This window comes from Prunus persica, chromosome G5 (assembly GCF_000346465.2).
Source record: "Prunus persica cultivar Lovell chromosome G5, Prunus_persica_NCBIv2, whole genome shotgun sequence".
Lineage (NCBI taxonomy): Eukaryota > Viridiplantae > Streptophyta > Magnoliopsida > Rosales > Rosaceae > Prunus > Prunus persica.
The window spans coordinates 4,175,617-4,196,669 of record NC_034013.1 but is presented as its reverse complement, the minus strand read 5'-3'; the positions used below and the strand labels follow the sequence as shown (position 1 = coordinate 4,196,669).

The window sequence follows — 21,053 nt, the reverse complement described above, 5'->3', positions numbered from 1 at the left end:
ACCGACATGCTATAGTTTTACAAGTTCACATCCCATCTTAACATTTCTATCGTGTTAACTAATTCTTATGTCCCGAAGAAGCTACATAGTTTTAGGCTTTCATCAAATTATCAACCTTGATTAAATTATAATTTTAGTTTATAATTTGTATTTATACAAATGATATTGAGAGATGAAAAATCAAACGCAACCCTCATATGCATAGATAAATATTTTTAATGAGTTGAGCTACTATTTACTAAATTCAAATAACTTATCATTGAACTCTTAAGCAAAATAACTGATAAGTAGATTAAAAAAACATAGAATAATAAATATAATTCCACCCCTATTATATTGAAGATGACGTTTACTTCACGCTCTAAGATTGAGAGTCATGCTTGCAACCATGCCCTTCTTCCTCAGAATAAGAAAGCAATATTAAACTTTGAACAAAATATTAATTTAGTGATATATTTAAACTTTTGGTGTGAGAGAAATGACTGCGTTTTGAGTCCTTTGTCGCCCCTACCCCCACACCACCTCCTCTCATCCCTCCTCTTCTTCTTCTCCTTCCCTTTCTCTGCACTCGATCCTCCTTGTTCTTCTTGTCGTTGTTATTTTTCTTTTCTTTAAATCTCTCTCTCTCTCTCATAGATAATTCAACTACTCTTAAAACTTCGAGTACCGGAGCACACCCTCTCTCTCTCTCCCTCCCTCTCTCTCCATCTCTCTCTTCTTTTTCCATTCTCTTCTTATTTTCTCTATATATTAATTTTTCCCACTTCCATAAAATAAACAAAAGCAGAAAAACACAAACAGTTTTTAATTTGCTATTCCCAGTTCCATAAACTAATTTTATATAAAAAATCATTTTTAATAATTTTCTCCCCTTGTTTTCTGTTTTTCTTTTTGATGTGTCCATGGCTGGTTTGGATTTAGGCTCAGCTCCTCGCTACGTTCACCAGCTTCACAGGCAAGACTTGCACCTCCAACAACAACAACAAACCGACTCTGAAGACGATGCAGTAGTCAACAGGTCAACCGGCCAGTTCTCCGCGGAAGATCATCACCAGGGCCTTGACCTCGGGGGCATCAACCCCGGGTCAGGAGACATCGTGGCCCGACGGCCCCGAGGTCGTCCTCCTGGATCCAAAAACAAGCCTAAGCCCCCAGTCATCATCACAAGAGAAAGCGCCAACACTCTCCGAGCACATATTCTCGAGGTAGGCAACGGCTGCGATGTATTCGACTGCGTCGCCACGTACGCGCGGCGCCGACAGCGTGGGATCTGTATTTTGAGCGGCAGCGGAACGGTCACCAATGTAAGCCTGCGGCAGCCGGCCGCAGCAGGCTCCGTAGTAACCCTTCATGGAAGGTTCGAGATTTTGTCCCTTTCAGGCTCATTTTTGCCCCCGCCGGCCCCTCCCGGCGCCACGAGCTTGACCATATTCTTGGCCGGCGTGCAAGGGCAGGTGGTCGGGGGCAGCGTGGTCGGTGAGTTGACCGCCGCAGGCCCCGTTATTGTGATCGCCTCCTCGTTTACTAATGTTGCTTATGAGAGGCTGCCTTTGGATGAAGAGGAGCAGTTGCAGGTGCAGGTCCCCCAGGGTTCCGGAGGTAGCGGCGGCGGCGGTGTGGGTGTCGGCAACAACCCTTTCCCCGACCCGTCTTCGGGGCTTCCTTTCTTTAATCTTCCATTGAATATGCAGAATGTTCAGCTGCCGATTGATGGGTGGGCTGGAAATAACTCAGGAGGTCGTCCACCATTTTGAGAGAGAGAGAGTAGAGCAAATTAATTGAAGTGAGATGATGCTAAGAGTTTGATGTGTTTAATTAGAATATTTTAGATGGGGATTTCAGATTTGAAGCTGGGTTGTGCATTGGATGAGATGAGCTTTCTTGGAGATAAAAGGTCAGCAAATTTCATGGACTAGCTAGTCATCATCCTCATGTTTAATTTTTTTTTCTTCTTCTTCTTTCTTTTTCTGTTAAATTTGAAGTTACCACTTCTTCTTCTTCTTGTTGTTTCTTCTTTTGGGTCTCTTGGATTTATGGAAATAGTGGCTTTTGTTCTTTATAAGGAATGGTTTGAGGTTTCAGCTTTAAACAGATAGCAATTATTTTTATTACGTTTAGAAAGTGGCACAGTCCCTGAAATTTAGGGGGTACTGCTACCAATTGTTTCACTTGCCTTTTGCTTAATTTATGCTTCTTTTGTTTTAATAACATGATTAAATCTATCTTCGGAGCAGTATCGATAAACATATACTTGGCATGGTCTCAAGTAAATCTTGTAGGGTCTGTCGCTTGCCATCTGTTTCCCTTCAATTTGCGTTGTTTTCATGAAATACTAATAGCTACGAAAGAAAAGTAGAATGCCCGTTGATAAAACCCTTGCTCTTTCTTCTTTGTTTATTGGCTCAACGTTTGGATTTATTTACTATGCTCAAGTTACATTAGAAATGTTCAGCTCACTTATTTTCAAGAAATTTTTGCTAGGTTAATTACATGCTGCATCATTTTCACCTACAGATTCAAAACCTAATAAAGCTAGTTACAAGATTCTATGTAAATTTGGATTGGTTAGTCAGTACATCATGATCCCCGGTCAATTTAGGAACATGAAGGAAAAAGACTCGATGCTTCCAAGAGCTACCTACTTATAGGCACGTTATAATTTTCTAGCTAGCTGATGGCCAGTTTACTTTTCAACTAAACAAGGAGTCTTTCATATCATTTGGCGACCTACTCCGATTCCAGGACTTCTTTGTTGAAGTTTCTGGAAACCCATTTGGGAGCAAGCTTGAAAGTTGCAAGCTGCTAACTTGAAAACCAGAAGCTATAGAGGAAATGAACCATAGTCGTCATGCATGGTTAATACAATGCTTCAAGTCTTTAAGTGCAAAACGCTGCAGTTTTCTCTCATACTAAAATACAATTTGCAGGAGAGATAATATAAATAATCTAGCCCTTCATGGTTTGTGTGTTTTATGAGCTGTTTTATGAGTTATTTATACTCCTAGCTAGAGCTTTACAATGCACGCATTCAATTCTATTATATATAAGTCAACAGTACTAAATAATCACACACTTGAACTTGAGGAAACCACTTCCACATCCACTCACCCACACCACCATGCATTATATGTTTCTTCCAAGTCATCCGCTATGAAACAAAGTTGGCGATCATTAATAATCTTTCGATCGTGTTTGGTTTCTTTCATGTGTATGTGGACTTCAATTCTTAATTCTCCATTTGGAATGTTTATGCAAGATGTTGATGAAGAATTAATGTGGTTGTTTTGTTTTCTGGGTGAAATCTATAGATGCTCCTCCACACCTATCAGTATCATAGTACTAGTGGTCATTTTAATTAGGAGAATATATATTTCATTTGACTCCTTAAAGCACTTTTGCTCACGAATATGCTTGGAATACTCCTCTAAGTGGATTCTCAAGCTACATTTATCTTATTTGGATTAAGATATGATTTGTTTTTTAGTACAAGCGAGAGTCTAAACTACAAGGGATGATGGTTTCTCTCACACACACACACAACCAAGATGCCATAGAAGGTTCGAACCTGAGACATCTAATCTTCAAGTCAAAGCTTTTCCACTTGTTTAGAAACTTATCATAACATGACTATAAAACCTAGTAAGATTGTCTTCCCCAACTTTGGGGATATATAACCTCGAGAAGTTACGAGGGCAACCCTGCATAATCCATGTACTGAAGTTGCTGCTTATTGTTTTTGTATTTGATATTAATACCACTTTTCTTCTCTGACCTTCATTTATTTCATGAATGATTTAATCTTAGAGCATTCAATTTCTAGGCATTGCAACCAGAAGATCTTTTGTAACCTTACTTTTTGTGGAATGCGTCGCTGTTTATAAATTTAAAAAATAAAAAAATAAAAAAAATCCGTTCAACCTATTCGATTTCTTGTAAATATTTTATTTGCTTTTAGGTTGGAATGTGAAATGCTTAATTATCATGTGGAGAAAAGAGCTTGAAAAAAATGGGTGAAAAGAGTTTGAAAAAAATGGAAGGTAGTTAGAACATTAAGCATCTCGGCTGATCACCAAAGCAAATATATATATATATATATTAGAGCAAGTGTTCTCAGATAATAAAATAACAAAAAGAACTTTGATCTAAAATATGAGATGACCAGGTCATCTGAACAATATAATATCCATGCTTACCATGTTAATTTAAGCTGTCATCTCCACCTTTAGAGATACTAATGATCAAGAGCAGTTGAATATTAGGCCCCCAGTCCCCACAGGAAAACATAATTTTTGTGTGCGCATTTCCATGAACGTATTAAATTAATAAAACAACATTAAGCAAACGAAAACTAATGGGTACAGACAGCAATCATGATTTTCCAAATTACCATGGTGTCTACTGTCATGCTGGTTTTCCTGCTTTAAAAGTGGCTGCAGGTACTTTATAAACTCATGCTTTTCATTTTTCACACTCCTTCGAAGCCTCGAAAAAGAATGCATTTGCAAGGCTAATCAGTGTGTTTTCTGACTTAGATTTCTCTGAGAGATTGTAAGGCCGACAAACTGGTCATAACCTAAGAGTCCTCTCTCTCTCTCTCTCTCTCTCTCCCCCTAATGCCTTGTCAAGCAAGCATGGACGTGATTGTAATAATTGGAATGTAGTGTGATGGTGACAAGGTGTGTGAATCCAAAAGTGCGGAAACATGTTACAATCAATAATATAGAAAGTAACTTTGAACACAATTGATTGTTAAGAATTAAGTAATCTGGATTAAGTCACTGTATAACTCTAAGCTTATTCTTAACCAAATTAGCCCGTTCCCGACATCGCCACAAAATCAATTCGATGAATGATATTCGAAAAGGGCATGTCCTCTTTCACTTCTCTGGTTTTTCAAAGACCTTCATCAAGAACATCATCTTTTCTTTGATGAACGCAGCTGTGTCAGTTGTGTCAAGGCAAAGGATTAGTAAGCAACTTTGTCGTTGAGGAATGGTTGGTTACCATATTCTTATTGCTTTTGATGAGTCGTTTAATGACGACTTCTGAAAAGGATTCTTCAATTTGGCCGAGGGTGGCACACAAAGCTTATTTTTTGGTGTTCAAAAAAATTTTCCAAAGGAGAAGGAAAATTATATATATGCAATAGGGATGGGAATACAATATCATTAAAGAAAGAAAAAAAAAAGGACATTGGAGCATGGGAAGAAGCTATCGGGCTACATTGTAGTAATTCATTCCAATTGGGCCTTGTATTAGGATCGCTGGCCCGATCTGCATGAACATCAGTTGACAGTTCACCCCTCAAGCTTGCTTACACTTATTTTTTCCCTTCCATCTTGTTTAAGGAAATATCCGTAAATTGGAGGACCGATACTATGACTGTCGACGTTTTCATCATTGTATGCACATTCATGTAAATTGGAGGCATAGCTACCTCCACTATTTCGTATGCACACTACTACTAGAAAACCTCATTATAATTCATATTAATTACAGACTATTCGTGATTAAAAATGTTGGTCACGAATTAAATACAAAATTACGTGACTAAGAAAATTTATGCCCGTTTTTCCTGTAGTGGCAGCTAGATATACCAAATATGGAAAACCTTGAAGCCTAAATATTCTAATTTTCATGTGGATATTGTGTAGTCTCAATCTCGCCATCTCAAAGCCTTAACATACTTGTTCACATAATAAAAAGTCATCATGCAACTTTTTTCCTGCATAATATGACTAATATATTTCATCATACATACATGTCTAATAACTAGTACAAATGATGAGCCAATTGCACAAATGGTTACAACTAACACCACTACTTAAATTTATAAAGAGATAATGAAAAAAAAAAAAAAACTATTGCAAAAATTATCACACGTTGCAGTATATAAGTACTCTCTTATGAGTCCATACTTAAAATCACAAATGCGCACATCAGATCATCAAAGCCTAATGAAAATAATGTCTCATAATCTTCAAGTTTTTTTTTTTTTTTTGGGTTCTAGTAGCCCTTTTCATGTTTGCTGCAACCATGGGAGTTACGGCACAAGGTTTCAGCACTAAAATGTTCTCCGTACTCACGGGCGGAACTACCTAGTGGGCTATATTGGACTTTAGTCAACGTAGCTTTTTGGAAAATAAAATATTAAACCTATATAGCCCATTGACTAAATCTATCATCTTGTGGCTTCTTGGCAGTTTCTCACGTAAAGAAGTATGCAAGTTTGAAGTATCATATAAAGAAATAAATATCCTAGTATACTAATTGGTCCCACATAATGAAGTATCCTTGATTATAATAAACTATGTCAAAATAAAAAATATACATGTGAAACTTAGCCTAGCGGTCCCAAAAAAATACATGCTCTTTTTTGTATTCTTTGTTACGAAAGTCTCATTGGTTTATCCCTATAACTCTCCAATTTTAATATTTTCATTGATTTGTCTCTATAAGAGAAAGATTTGTCTCAATGAAATTCACCCTTTTACAAATAAGATGAAACGAAAATGTCACAAAGATATCATTTGATAGATAGGTTGATTCGCAACAAGATGGATTCATATGACAATAACAAAATATTTCAATTCTCTCGAGAATCTCAAGGCACAACTTCAATAAGTACACTTTCAATTATATTGTTAAACATGTATTCATTTTGATAATATGTATATTTTTATTGCATCTAATATGTATTTGTTTTATTTTAAATCTTATTGGAAATTAGTCAATGTAGCTATGAATTGCATGGTTTAAATGATTCAATATATACTTTTGTTTTAGCCAAAAATTTTAACTAACCCACCCGTCGAAAAATTCATATTTCCACCCTTGCCATACTCAGCAAACCTCACCCTTGCTGAAAAATACCAAACACTTACCCAAATATCCAAAGCTCGAGCCCTTCACCTTCTAGCCACCATGTCCACTAATTCATCAGAACCACTAGTCTCCCAAACACTATAAGATATCCTGTTAGACATGCATTCAGTGATTTCTTTTACACACAGATCTACATTTGCACACCTCCTCAGAAAGCCAACTTGCACATCGACACCGGTAGCTCTATCACATGGGTTCAAGGGAAAGAATGCCAAACATGTTTTCCGGTGTCAATACCTAACTTCGACGGCAAGCAATCGACCACATGCCGAGCCATGCTTGCTAATAACCCACTCTGTGTTCTTCCAGCCACGGGGCTTGCTCCTATTTCTTGGAGTATGCTGATGGCTCTACCACTGAGGGTCTATTTGGACTTGAGAAATTTACTTTCTTATCTGAGCAAGGGCAACAAGCGATCCCAAATGTGCCATATGGGTTAGGACTTAACAACCATGTAAACTTCAATGACCGTTACCATGGCAAGCCTAATCCAATATCAGGGTCTATGGGGTTAGGGAGGAGTCACCCCACCAATATTCCACAACAACTAAACCAAATCACCCTTCAAAGATTCTCCTAATGCCTTCCACCACAATTTGAGTCCCAGCCATCCTTGTTACATTTCGGTAACGATGCTGAAATTCGAGGCGCTCCAAATGACCATTATTATGTGAGATTAAACGCTACAAGTTTCAATGGAAAACGTCTCCAAATCGACTCAAACTTGTTCTCGAGAGGCGGAAGTGGGATCATAAACATTCAGGATCTCCGTACACTCTTATTGTGGATGATGCATTCAATATCTTGAGCCAACAAGGGGTGGACTACTTTCACAACATGTACGGATGGCAACCAATTCCGAAAGGTACGAGGGATGAGTTCGACCTCTGCTACCAGAACACCCCTACAATTTTTACGGCCCCATCTGTGATGCTTCACTTGGAAGGAGGAGAACTCGAAGTGCATAGAAAGTAAAAATGAGTTTTCCATGACGATATTGTCACGGGGGACAATAATGGTCCAAACCTTGTAGGTGCGGCTCAGCAGGTTAATTACAGGTTCTTGTTTGATGTTGGTGCGAGGAGATTGTGTTTTGGTCAGGAAAATTGTGGAAGATTGGAATAAGTACTAGCTTACCTCTACTCTCTAGGATCATGAAATGGTTCATATATTGTGCCCATCAAACTCCATCAAAATAGTAACTCTTTTTCGTTGCCATATGTTCTTAATTTTTTTCTTACAGATGTACATGTTATATGCATGGATCTGAGTTTAGCTTGAAATTTATTCCAAAAAAAATAAAGGATTACAAAATAATTGACCTATTTGTAATTGAAAGGAAAAGAATGTGACCATTAGGTGACTGCCAAATGAAACACACCTTTTTTTTTTTCTTTGAATTTTTATTGAAGAGGAGGGCATAGAACCCTGCACCGATTTATAATCAATTTTGTTTTTTCTATTTTAGAACATAAGAATCCAAAAGATTTCAGAAAGAATTCAGCCTTCAAATTGGTGAAGTTTGATCATCAGTACTAGAGATATCTGGTTCCTTATTTCCAATAATACCATGTTAAACTTCTATCATGAAATTTGTCATAAGGCTAACGAGTCAACAATGTAAGTTTCATACTGCAGTGGTGGATTAATTTAAAAGGGACAAATGGGGTCGGGCTCCTCCGTGGAGGCAAGAAATATGTCTGGGCAACTCCTCCGGCGATCCTGTAGAAGGCTGCTGGGCGACCCATGCGTGCACACCAGGTGCTCGACAAAATGCCGCATTGAAACTGTCTGCATCTGTCAGCAGCTCTCGGCAGCGTTCGCATGCCCTGTTGCAACTTCCAGCTAGCGTGGCATGGTCTAAATATTAATCCGGGTCAGGCAATAGCTCCTAAAAACCTTTTTCCGAAACTTTTCCTTTTATGTAAGACCATTTAAGTATATAACCTATAATTTATCATGGTATACATCCCAAGCAAGTTCAAAATACTTGGTTTTGTTTGTGTGTACATGTTTGTTTGGCAGCCCATCTATAAATTAAAAGACACTTTGAAGTTTCCCGTAATTAATTAGAAAATCATCCAAAGAAAATAGAGATGAGTCGTTCGGTTGTGTATCATACCTAGCCTAGCTGTAGTGGATATATATATATAGTCACTTCAGAAACTTCCTAGTTCAACCACCTTCATCTGTTTGATTGAAAATTGACAAGCACTATCTTCCAATCTCTAAAGGGATCCATCTCCGTTTATAGTATAGGAGATGCTGCAAGTGATCTCAAAGAAGAACGATTGTGTTTATGAAAATTGAAATGGAAAACCTCTTCAAACTTTGTTGACATATTCCAAGATGGCATGACTAATATTTCCTCAATTGCATTCACCTTATGGTATGCAAAAGTTAATTATCACACCTTATAAATATTATATTTCTTGTGAGGCTGGATCAAATCAGATAATCAAAATTCAAACATGAGCCTGAGAAACATGTCTAAAATAATTCCAGTTTTCTTTTTCGTTCTAATGGTCTTTCTCATGTTTCCGGCAACCATGGGAGGCATAGCCCAAGGATTGAGCATTAAGATGTTCACCATGCTTTCACCTAACTCTTCCATCTTCCTCCAAAACCTCACCCTTTTTTAAAAACACCAAAAACTGACCGAAATATCCAAAGCTCGAGCCCTCGACCTTATCATGACCACCAACTCATTAGAAACCTTAGTCCCAAACGCCATAAGTTCACCGGTTAAACATGCATACAGTGATTTCTATTACACAGAGATGTACATTGGCACACCTCCTCAGAAAACCAACTTGGCCTTGGACACCGGTAGCACTCTAACGTGGGTTCAATGCGAAGGATGCAAGTCGTGCTTCAAATTGTCAATGCCTAACTTCAACATCAGGAGATCAACCACTTCCCGGCCCATGCTGATGATCACCCACTTTGTGTTCCTCCAAACCTTGGCCCTGGTACTAAGGGCCAAAATTGTGTTTATGGGTTGTTCTACTATGATCGCAGTTCCACTTACGGCCCCTTTGGATTTGATACGTTCACATTTTTATCTGAGCGAAGGCAACTAGCTATCCCTAATGTGGCATTTGGGTGGGGACTCTTCAATAAGGTGAACTTCAATGACTATTTTCATGGTCATGATAATCCAATAGGAGGGATTTTGGGGTTAGGCAGGGGTCACCCCACTGGTATTCTACAACAACTAAACCAAATCACCCTTCGAAGATTTTCGTATTGCCTTCCACCACAATTTGAGGCCCAATCATTGCTACATTTTGGTGAGGGTGCACAAATTGGAGGTCCTAGTGTTGGTAGCACACCCATTTTGGGCGGTCCAGATGACTATTATTTCACGAAACTGGATGCTATAAGTTTGAATGGACAACGTCTCCAAATCGATCCAAGTTTGTTCATGGCAGGTGGAAAAGGAATGGCAGTTGATTCAGGATCTCCATATAGCCATATCGTGGCAGAGGCATTCAAGGTCTTGAAACAAGCTGTGGTGGATTACTTCCATAACATGTATGGATGGCAACTCATGACGCAGAAAAGCAAGACTGGTTTCGATCTTTGCCACCAGAATATCCCTACTGTCTTTACTTCACCATCGGTGACGCTTCATTTCGAAGGAGCTGACTTTGTGCTGCATAAACCCACTCTTCCAGGCCTTTGAACATCACAATGAGTTTTGCATGACCATATTGTCAATGGACCAAAGTGATGGTCTAAACATTCTGGGCGCGGCTCAGCAGGTCAACTATAGGTTCTTGTTCGATGTCGCTGCGCTGAGGTTGTCGTTTTCTCCAGAGAATTGTTGAAGATGGAAGGTTTTAATAAGTTTTGTGTTCATGAAACACCAGCAGAATAGTAACAGTAATAATAATTCAGCATTGGATTTGTGTTTTGTTCATTAATATATTGTGCCAGTCATCCTTAAACCCCTTTTGGAAGATTAAGACTACAGTGATCATTACGCGTTACAATAATCTTCGGTCAAATCTAAACTTAGAAAAAGAAAGAAATTAAGGTTTCCAATTACTATCCAGACTTTTGAAAGCTAAAAAGTAATGTGGAAGTTATTAATTTGAAGCATTGGTTCTTTTCAGTTTGAAATGTAACTCATGATCTGTTTGCTGAGTTTCTCCTTGTTTACCACAATCCTAAGCAACATCTTTCTTGACTTTTGTCAACATAAATTAGAATTGAAGACTTTTGTCTTTCTTTGCTGAATGTACAGAATGATTTAATTGGAACAGGTTTTGATTCTCATTTGAGCAGAACGCAAGCACTTGAGTTTTTTTTTTTTTTTTTTTTTTTCTGATCTCTGTTATCTCCTCTGACTCCCGCTTTCTCTTTAATTTAAAAACAAAAATTTGAAAGAAATATTACCAAATTGATCAATCTGAGAAAAACCCAGCAAGTTATTTCAATTACTCATGCAACCTTAACCATAACATACAGAAACTGAGAATTGGGGTCTGATGGTGATGATGAATAATTAAAATAAAGCCAAAAAAAAAAGGGTTGAACATCTAGTCATAGAGAGATGAATAATTAATTATTCATTGCAATATGTATATTTATATGTGAGTTATTAGATTATAAAATATTTCTTTACAAGAAGAATTCTATAGACTCGTATCAGTGAGCAGCATGGTACCTCTGTTTCATTTGGAGTACCTCTGTGTATTTTCCTCTGGAATCTGCCTAATTATCTTGAGCATAGAAGTCGATGATCTCCTTAAGATTGAGCTTGAACAAAGAAGAACAATCATTATACATCAACCAAAGCATATGCTCGAAAAGAATAGCATCAACATCCACAAAAACCATCCTCCCCTTGCCATTCTCATGATCAATAAAATCCACCATCTTCTTGTCCTTATTCATCATCTCGATCAAAACCCGAAATGGGTTCTCTTCTAGCACAAAAGGGTCTACCAAGAACTCCCTCCTCTCCTTCCCGACCACCACTGTCACCGGATTCTCCAACCCTCCGAAGCCCTCTTCGGTTAAATGCCGGTAGCCGCCTATCCGTGACCCCATGCACCTCTTTTTCAGCATTGCAATTGGCAAGACCAAGCAGGCCATTGGAAAAAGAATTCACACGAAAATGAGCCTTGCAATATTTGGGGTATGAGAGTATGTATGTGTTTATTTGCAAATTTTCAAATTTACAATTTGCTTGTGGATTTTGGGTATGTGTTTGTTTTGGGTTTGAGGACAATGAGAACTAGGATGTGGTTATTAATTTGGGAGTTAAGGCAAAGGCATTTATGGGGAAAGACGTCGACAGACGAGCATGAATGAATAGGCCACCCAGCGGCTAGAGAGAGAAAGAGATAGCTTTTATTTATTTTTATATTTATTTTTGGGATTAAGAAAGAGTTATTTTGTATTTATATTTGTATTATATGGTTTTAGTGTGTAGCTTTGCTGGCAAAAGAGCCGTTGGAAGCATCGCTGGGTAGTAGGAAATTAGGAAAGGGAGTGTGACCGCCGACGAGGCGGCAGTGGGCCCACCCCGCCTGCTGGCTGTTGGCGCGTTCCTGATTGTCATCAAAGGGATCTTAGAGACCGTGGCCAGTGGGTCCGTTGAACAAATGCATGAGGTGGTTGAATGAACTTGAACTTTGAGCTCCAATTCTCTCACCGAGACAGAGTATGCTAGAAGTCATGTCGGGAGGGATATATTAGACCATGAAACAAATATACTTAATATCAAATCGGAATAATAGGAGATAAATTGATGATTTTGTTCTGTTAATTTGGATAGAAGTATGTTTAGTTTTCCATTAAACAAGCATCAACACATAGGAAAAGGTAAATAACTAAACAAAATATATACAACAAGCTTTAGAACATCTACGGTCGACTAATGATCTCACTGGCCGACTCATTCCATAAGCAACATATATATATACATATCTAAGTAAAAATTTGAAAGAATAAAAACTATGAGAAGGGGCCCGTCTCGTTCTGGTCTTTAGGTGCTTACGTCATTATTTGTCTTTTTAATTAAGATTTGGTGTTCTACATTGCTCTTTTATTATATAATTAGAATATTTACAGTACATGTCTCGACCGCCTTAATTTAATTAAAGACATTGTTAGTCAATCTACAATCACTTCCAAACATATCTTTAACAAAACTAGAACTTATGGTGCATAAATGTTATACATGTAGCATTGCACTCCATAGAAATAAATTGAGATGATGATTAAATCTTAAGGTTAATTTCCCTCGTAAATAAATAAAAAAACAAAACAAAAGGTTCACGGCAACTTCTCTGTTGTTTGGTAGCACCGCTCCTTGGAAGTATGTAGGCCCCTATGTGAAAACCAAAGTATCTAAATGCTCACAATAAACAATCATAATGTCATTATCAAATTGACTAAATTTAACGCCTTACAAAACATAAATAATCTTGAATGTCACTAGAAATTAAAAAAATAATAATAATAATAAAGCAATGTGCTATCTATAACTAACTTCATCAATTTGTGTATCTAAAAAGTTGCATGTGTTGATATTTCAAACGTCGCAATACCATTCAGAAAGATCATGTGTGAATCATTTGCAACCTTTTGGATAGATAGAATTAGGCTAGCACATTCCAATGAATTGTTTTAACTAAGTTAGCACATTGCTTCAATTTGCTTTTCAAGGAACAGTCCATGATTTTTCAAACTAGCAATGGCTATTATATTCCATCCTCCATGATTAACCATCAGTTTATTGAAGTAGTAAACTAATATGAACTTATGAGCGTACTTTCCATTCTTCTTCCTGAGATTTTTGCCTTGTTGTATTGGCCTTCCTGATAGCAATTGTTCTAATAAACGATGTGCAAATACCATTTTTTGCTCCACTCAAAGTTGCATTAGGATACTTACAATTCCTTAAGGGCCAAATTTGTTTTTTCATAATTCAATAAGCACTGACAATTTGGTAATCACTTCTCACACCTAAAATCTCCTCGTCACTACAAAAATAACTACAAAATTAATAATAAAGTTTGAATTCTAACCCTCTAAACCCTCGCTCCCTGAACGACAAAAATTCTGGGAGGCAAAAACGGCATCAAGGGTCCAGCCGCTTGCCTCACCACCACACATGCTCTAACAGATCAAATCCTTACGTAAATTAAAAACATTTCAGGTAACAATTTACATCCGGTCCTGAACTGGATGAAAATACTGGGGGCAGAGATTCCAGGATATGAAACACAAGAAAATACAATGTGCCAACTGAAACTGTGCGAGAGCGAACCTGTAATAAGATTCCACTCAAGCCTATTCAAGACTGCAATGAAATTTTATATTCGTAACACAAGTTTACATATTAAGTCAGATACTCCTAGCAGGGGAACAAAGAAAAATGAAAAATAGAAAGAACGAGAAAATATTTTAAATGCAATTTAACTCATGAGAACCTAAGGGACAGGCGGCATATTCTCAGCTATCAACAATAGCCCATGTTTTAATCATATTTAGAGAGAGAAAGGGAAAGTGTGAACTACCTTGAAAGCAAAAAATAAAACAAAAACTCAACCTAGAACTAAAATAATCCCCTGTGAGTTGTCCCCCCACACCCCCCTTCTCCCTATCCACTAGGCAGAATAATGCAGTCAATACCCGAATGCACTGTACTGGTAACCCGGAAGCATTTTCTACTTCACTGTTGAGCTTGACCCCATAGTTGGTACATCTGCATATTATGAATGGGTTGACTAGCATTATTGTAGAGCACAGGTCCCCTGTTGAGAGGGCTACTACCATTCTCATCAGATGACTCACTTGAGGCTCCTTGAGAGGAGGGGCTGGCCGCTGTCATCGGTGCACCAAAATTCAACATTTGAGATGGCGGTGGAGAAGAAGGCCCGGATTTTAGGAAGTTGGAGTTGGATTTTTTCCCATCAGCAATAAAACTACCCACAATGACCTGGCAGTGCATTAAAATTGAGTTAAATGCAAAGACTATACATGCATTTAATGAATTTTCAGCTGTCAAACAGTCAACAGGATATGTTTATTGCCCTGGATATCCTTTTACAACTGCAGAAGATGAACATGGTCATAATTTCATAACTGATCTGAGCAAATAGTAGCAGAGTGATACCTGTACCGGTGATGCTGCCACCAGCATGCCCGCAACTCCACCACCCAAAACTTGGCCATCAGACCCTGCCAAGGATACACTCAAACCACCACTTCTACTGCGGTTCCCATTATTTTCAGAAAACAAGTAGGAACCTGAGAGCGAAATAATCTCAAATCGACCCTGAAGCACAAAAGATATCGACAATAGAAATAAATAACTAAACATGAAAAAGATCATCCAGGTTTAAATAAGTTTGTCAAATAACACCAGAAATGAATCACATGACTATGTAACATTGAGTGCTCAAACAAATTTGTGCATTCGTTGGACAAAGATCAACACTTGAAAGAGTAGAACACATTACCAATGCCTCAGTCAATGTGTAAGTGGAGCGGGCATGAAAGTGAGTGAGTGATTGTGCATGTGAGAAAGGAGAGGGGGACCGATGTGCACGTGAGTGTGTGTAAGAGAGAGAGAGAGAGAGAGAGAGAGAGAGAGAGAGAGAGAGAGAGAATTGCTTAAGCAAACTTCAATAAGAATGTCATCGCTCAATAACGAAGACTATTTAAATTTACAGTAGCTCCAATTTTACAAATTAGAACTACTTATTATATTAAAAGAACATATTTTGGATGTATAGAAGAAGGTTTGAAGGTGCTGAGATTCGGTTGCATATGCTTAACCTTCAAATTGTGAGATTGCTTTGCCGCATGCCACATCTATTCATTTGTTTCTACTTTTTCAATTGCTTGGATGGTTATTCCATATGCATTTGTTTCATCAGCCTTGTTAGTCATCAACAGAAAACTCTACAATGTTTCCTTACCTCATGATTTCATGGCCTCAAGTTTCCTAATTCAATTGAGTTCATGTAAAAAGTTAAATTTACTGACTGCATGCAAAATTGAAACTTATTTATTATGGATGCTCTTCCAGTTCAATTATCATACCATTAAAAAAACCAATAAAATTGAGATTCCTGGAATAATATTGGTCCATATAAGGAATCTCATCTCATATGTAAAAAACAGATCAAACTTAAGTGCTGTAGCAGACTGTCAGGTCTTTAATGCTACATAATTGAATAAAATGTTATTTGAGAATCCAAATAGCATAATAAATTATGCTAAACGGCATGGAAATTCCATTGTGGAGTAATATAATCTATATGGTAAGACTAAACAAAACAAAATCATAGTATCGAGACAATAAACAGCAGCCATACTAATGTTCTCCAAGAAAATCATTTGCAGAAACAAAACAAAAGAATATTTTCACAAAACACAAATCAGATTATATAGATGCTGACTGAAATTGAAAGTGTTATATCTGTAATCCTCAATTTCTGCAAAATGAGGAAATCCAGTGCAAGCTAATGTAGGGGTGGGATAGCACTACAAACTTCAAATGATGAAAACATAGCATACTTAAGAGGAAACAACAGAGAAATAAGAAGTATTTTCAAGGTGAGAAAACTTTGTGCACCATGCTTCTGATATAAATTTCTGCTCCCAAGATACTTCTATAATTAAGGAATTTTATTGCTTCTGGGCCAGACATTTAGAACTGATTACTTAAAACCCACATAGCACTTAATATTATTTTGATAGGAAACAAGACTTTATTAACAAAAAGAAATTGTAAGATACAAACAGACTTGTGCTTCTCGCAAAATAATGCCACACATGTAGCTGGAATCACCGAGCTAGAGCTCAATATGAACCAACCATGTCAGTCAGTTTCAGGGACAATTTGCCAGATTTGGGTTTGAGTAAATTGTTCCATATTTTGTGTGTCTTGTGAAACATGCATATCCACCATAATTACCAAAAAATGTCACATATAAAAGCTTAAGAGAGAAAGCTGGCAGTGGTAACTGTGGGATCCCTATTCGTGGACAATTTCTAACCTTTCAAAACCAGTACTTATGGTAGTGCAAACATCTGGAACATTGTTTCCATGTGCCTTGATACCACCTTGAATAAAATTTACTTACTAGAAAAATAGAATATTTAACTCATTATACATTAAGGGACCCCACAGAAAATTTCTTATAACTTTGAATGCAAAGTACTCAATCTAGAGGGAAGGTCGCTAAATTTGACTACAAAGTACTCAATGTAGAGGGGAAAAGGTTGTAAATTTGGGTTTTCATTACTCCACAGTAATAAATTCAAAATGAATGACATTTTCTTACAGCATGTCCCATTTTTATATGGACAAACAACAGCGTTTCTATATGGTACAAAAAAAAAATTGTATTTGTAAAATTGAGAAGAGGAAGGTAATATCATAATTAAACACAAGTTTGTAGGTTTTTTGCATCTATTATCCTGAGTCCTCATCAAACACATTTCTGGTTCTGTAATATTGCAGTAAGTACATATAGAACCACATCCATGTTCCAATGTCCATACCAACATATTTGTTATAAAAATATCAAAGTACCTCATATGTGACAGTACCACCGGACATTGCTGGCTGGCGAAGGGTAACATTGCAGATGGCCCCATTTGCAGAGAGAATACAAACCGTACGCGGTCCTTGTTGTGAGAAGGACATAACCTTTGCTGCAATATCCTGCAAACCACAAGGGCACACAAATAAGAAGGCAGACCATAATTGGATGAAAATATCGAATATCATTATTATCTATGCATTAAATTGAAATTGGGATAAAAGATGCACAAGAACTGAAAATGAGAACATAGTCCCGGACACTTATATAACATAAAACAATGCAAATAAAGAAATGCTATTTTTCAATTTCAATTAATCACCATGGTCAACTACGCTACTGTTCTAGTGGATAAAGCCCCACCCGTCACACAGAAACAAATAAATAAGAAGTTATTGACAAAAGGATGCAAATAATTTCTTCTCTTCTCTTAGTATTCTGCTATATATATTATTCTAAATTCGCAATTGATCGATATCTAACATCTACAAGTAATCCTACATATTCCAATGACGCAGATCAATGGAGAAGTGTATTTGGAGGAATAATTATCCAATGAAAGCAAACATAATGTATTTCCGGCGAAATACCAAAAATATCAATACTTAAGACCCCCAATGATAACAACCAGAAGAAATTCAAGAAAATAAAATATTCCTTATAATACTCAAAGGTAACAAAAAAATCTACTAACTAGACAAGTGGTATCTTCATTTGGTAAACAACAAACAGGATAATGTGACACAACCATTTACAACAAACCCGTCAAATAAGTTTCATTCCTTATAACAAAAAGTTGAAAGATCTGGTATATCAGACATCACACAAAGATGGGAAAAAAACAGCAAAAGTGCATTTTAAATATTAGGGCACCCTTTATTTTGGCTGATATATGCTTTTTATGAATAAATTTTTATTTTATGATGATCACAAAAACTAAAGAATTGACATGATTGCCGAACGTCGTACCAAAATAAGGGAAATACACAAACATTCTTAAAAGAAATTAATTAATATATTTCATATATCTTCATCTTGGAATCAGAACACCAATACAAGTATTTACACCATTGTTAAACTACAGATGCATTATTTTCACACCCTCAAAGTCATAACATCAGAATTGCAGTTCTGGTTCACACAACTTTAAATAAAATTAAAGGCCATCCTTTATTGCACTAAATAACATTCCTTATTAAGGAATCTCCTAATAACAATGAGAAGTTCCTTGCAAGAACTGCAATTAGACTCACTTCATTAACTACAATTTACTCTTTAACATAAAGAAAGTCACATACCTCGCCGGCTTGCACCATAATAACATGAGGCGTGAACCCAACCCCACCAGCTCCTGCACAGCACACAAGCAAAACACCAATCACCAGAATGTACATCAACAAACTACAAATTCACACCAAATTTTGTTGTGGCACTGAGCATATCAATTACCCAAAGCGTCCAACTGCTTCTTGCCCGAACCGGGGGGCCTCCCTCGGTTCTTCTTGGCCGGGGGGTCCGAAGACATTGTGCCACTCGACTCCCCATGGGGCCCGGCCGCGGCTGTCGAAGCCGTCGAGGGCATCTGTGTGGGAGCCAATCCCAACGCAATGTTGCCGTCGGGTGAGTACTTTCTGGGCCGCCCGCGCTTCTTCTTCGCCGCGGAAGCCGAAGAAGAGTCGATGCTGAACCCTCCGCCGCTGCCGCAGGGCCTCAGCGACCCGTCGTACGGACTGGGGCTCAGAGAATCCATCTGCGGCTTCGATGTGGGCTGCTGCTGCTGCTGCTGCGGCTGAGGCACGGCATTGAACGGGAACCGGGCCGGATTAGGGCCGCCCATCATGGGACCCGAATTGGGGTTTAGGTTGCTGTTGGGCATGGACGTTTGGTAGGAAGGCGGACCCACCATCATGCTCTGCTGCTGAGGAGGCGGCGGCGGCTGCTGCTGCTGCGGAACTTCCCGCGAATCCATGTGCGGGGGATCAAGAAGGAGAGAACTGATTTCGCGTAATGGGGTGTTTGGATTCCGGGAAAACGTACTGAGAGAGTTGAGACCTACTTTGTTTCACACACAGAGAGAGAGAGAGTGAGAGAGAGAGAGAGAGAGAGAGATGGAATTAAAAATCTAGCGGAGAAAAAGCGTTTGATTTTAAAGTAGGGTTTAGATTTTTTAGGGTTTTAGTATATTATTAGGGCTCTTATAATAAAAGGAGTTTCGCTAATTTATGCCCATGGCCGCTGTTGCGGATCTATTTTACGGTTGCTACGTGGCAGGGAATTAGAGAACTAATGAAACACCTTCTTTTCTTTTCTTTTTTCTTTTTTTAGAGTTGGGGATGGAAGCCCAAAAGAACAAAGCAAGATTAAGGCAATTACCTTTGGGCCGACCTACCCCACAGATATCCGCAGTCAAAATGGAAGGCCTACCAAACTTCTAGTTCTACTAAACAACTTTTTTATTCAATATAGAACTCTAGACATTGAATTCAAAGAAAAAGAAAAGAGAACCTCAACGAATTAGGCTTCTCTCATAACAAGACTTTTAGTGGCTGCAAACAATGAAACAAGTTATCCTAACCAAACATCAAAATCAGAAGTTTGAAAGAGGTTTTGCCAAATAAATTGATTGCACCTAGTTGCAATCCAGTCGGAGGCCCAAGAATCTCCAAGGCACGGTAGTCTAAGGCTCTGTTTAGGCCCGATCTTACATAACTAATGTTCAAGAATTCTATAGTGAGGGTCTTATATATAGCCCTTAGGTGAAGCCATATATCTTAATCGTTGAATCAAATTGGTTACATGTTGGATCAACTTTGTTAGCTTCAATCAATGGTTAAGAGATAAGACATCATTTAAGGGCCATATATAAGACCCTCTCTATATAATGACTCAAAGCCTTATATATGGCCTTTAGGTGAAGCCAAATCATGGCTTGGGCCTTAATATTAATTGAATATCTGAGCCAATATTAAAGAAATAGATTTTTTGTAGAAATGTCACCTGAACCCAACCCCACCCGCCCCCAAAACACATTGCATAGGAACAACACCCTCCCCCCCTCCCCCCCTTCCTCTTGTCTCTCTGTCTTTGAGGATGTATAAAATTTTGTTATGGTGTTCATTGAGCATGTCTAAAATTTTCAAAAAGAAAAAAGAAGAAGAAGAAGGTGGACTCGGTTTGGGTGGAAGGTAGATGTTCCATGGTAGAGAGAGAAGTAGGAAGGAGAAGAAGGAAGGGGAATGGATTTCAAGGTGAGAGGAGTTGGTTGGAGCTGCTGGTGGCACACAAGGGATGGGGGAAGGCGAGAAATGATTTTTTTTTTTAATTTTAATTGTTTAAAAGATATAAAAAAATTTATATAATGATTTTTTCATTTTTAAAATACCCTTGAAAATTGAAAGACTAAAATACCCTTAAAATGGATGGAAAATTGCATGGTGTTAAAAGTCAGATGAAAAGTCATGGATTTTAAAAAATTAAAGTGACATTTCTCTTAAATTTTTCTTTAAGGTGACAAATTGAAACTGATGTATAAGTTCATGTGACATTATTCTACTACAAAAATTGAAATAGACGACTGGAAAAAACCGTCGT

The 21,053-nt window shown here is 37.8% G+C and overlaps 4 protein-coding genes across 4 annotated transcripts; 2 read left to right on the top strand and 2 right to left on the bottom strand.

The window, feature by feature from the left end:
- Positions 471-2,160, top strand: LOC18775845 (AT-hook motif nuclear-localized protein 23). Its single transcript, XM_007210107.2, has one exon. It carries the CDS (start codon positions 903-905, stop codon positions 1,752-1,754), a length of 852 nt encoding a protein of 283 aa, XP_007210169.1. The 5' UTR covers positions 471-902; the 3' UTR covers positions 1,755-2,160.
- Positions 9,579-10,573, top strand: LOC109949195 (aspartic proteinase CDR1-like). The gene is made up of 2 exons (XM_020563984.1): positions 9,579-9,731; positions 9,791-10,573. Exons 1-2 carry the CDS (start codon positions 9,579-9,581, stop codon positions 10,571-10,573), a joined length of 936 nt encoding a protein of 311 aa, XP_020419573.1.
- LOC18776121 lies at positions 11,294-12,550 on the bottom strand. Its single transcript, XM_020563508.1, has one exon. It carries the CDS (start codon positions 11,989-11,991, stop codon positions 11,608-11,610), a length of 384 nt encoding a protein of 127 aa, XP_020419097.1. The 5' UTR covers positions 11,992-12,550; the 3' UTR covers positions 11,294-11,607.
- On the bottom strand, positions 14,139-19,900 carry LOC18778050 (AT-hook motif nuclear-localized protein 13). Its single transcript, XM_007209191.2, has 5 exons — positions 18,912-19,900; positions 18,761-18,813; positions 17,453-17,584; positions 15,023-15,184; positions 14,139-14,845 (listed from the first exon to the last, which is right to left on the bottom strand). The coding sequence occupies exons 1-5, from the start codon at positions 19,429-19,431 to the stop codon at positions 14,579-14,581; spliced, it is 1,134 nt and encodes a 377-aa protein (XP_007209253.1). The 5' UTR covers positions 19,432-19,900; the 3' UTR covers positions 14,139-14,578.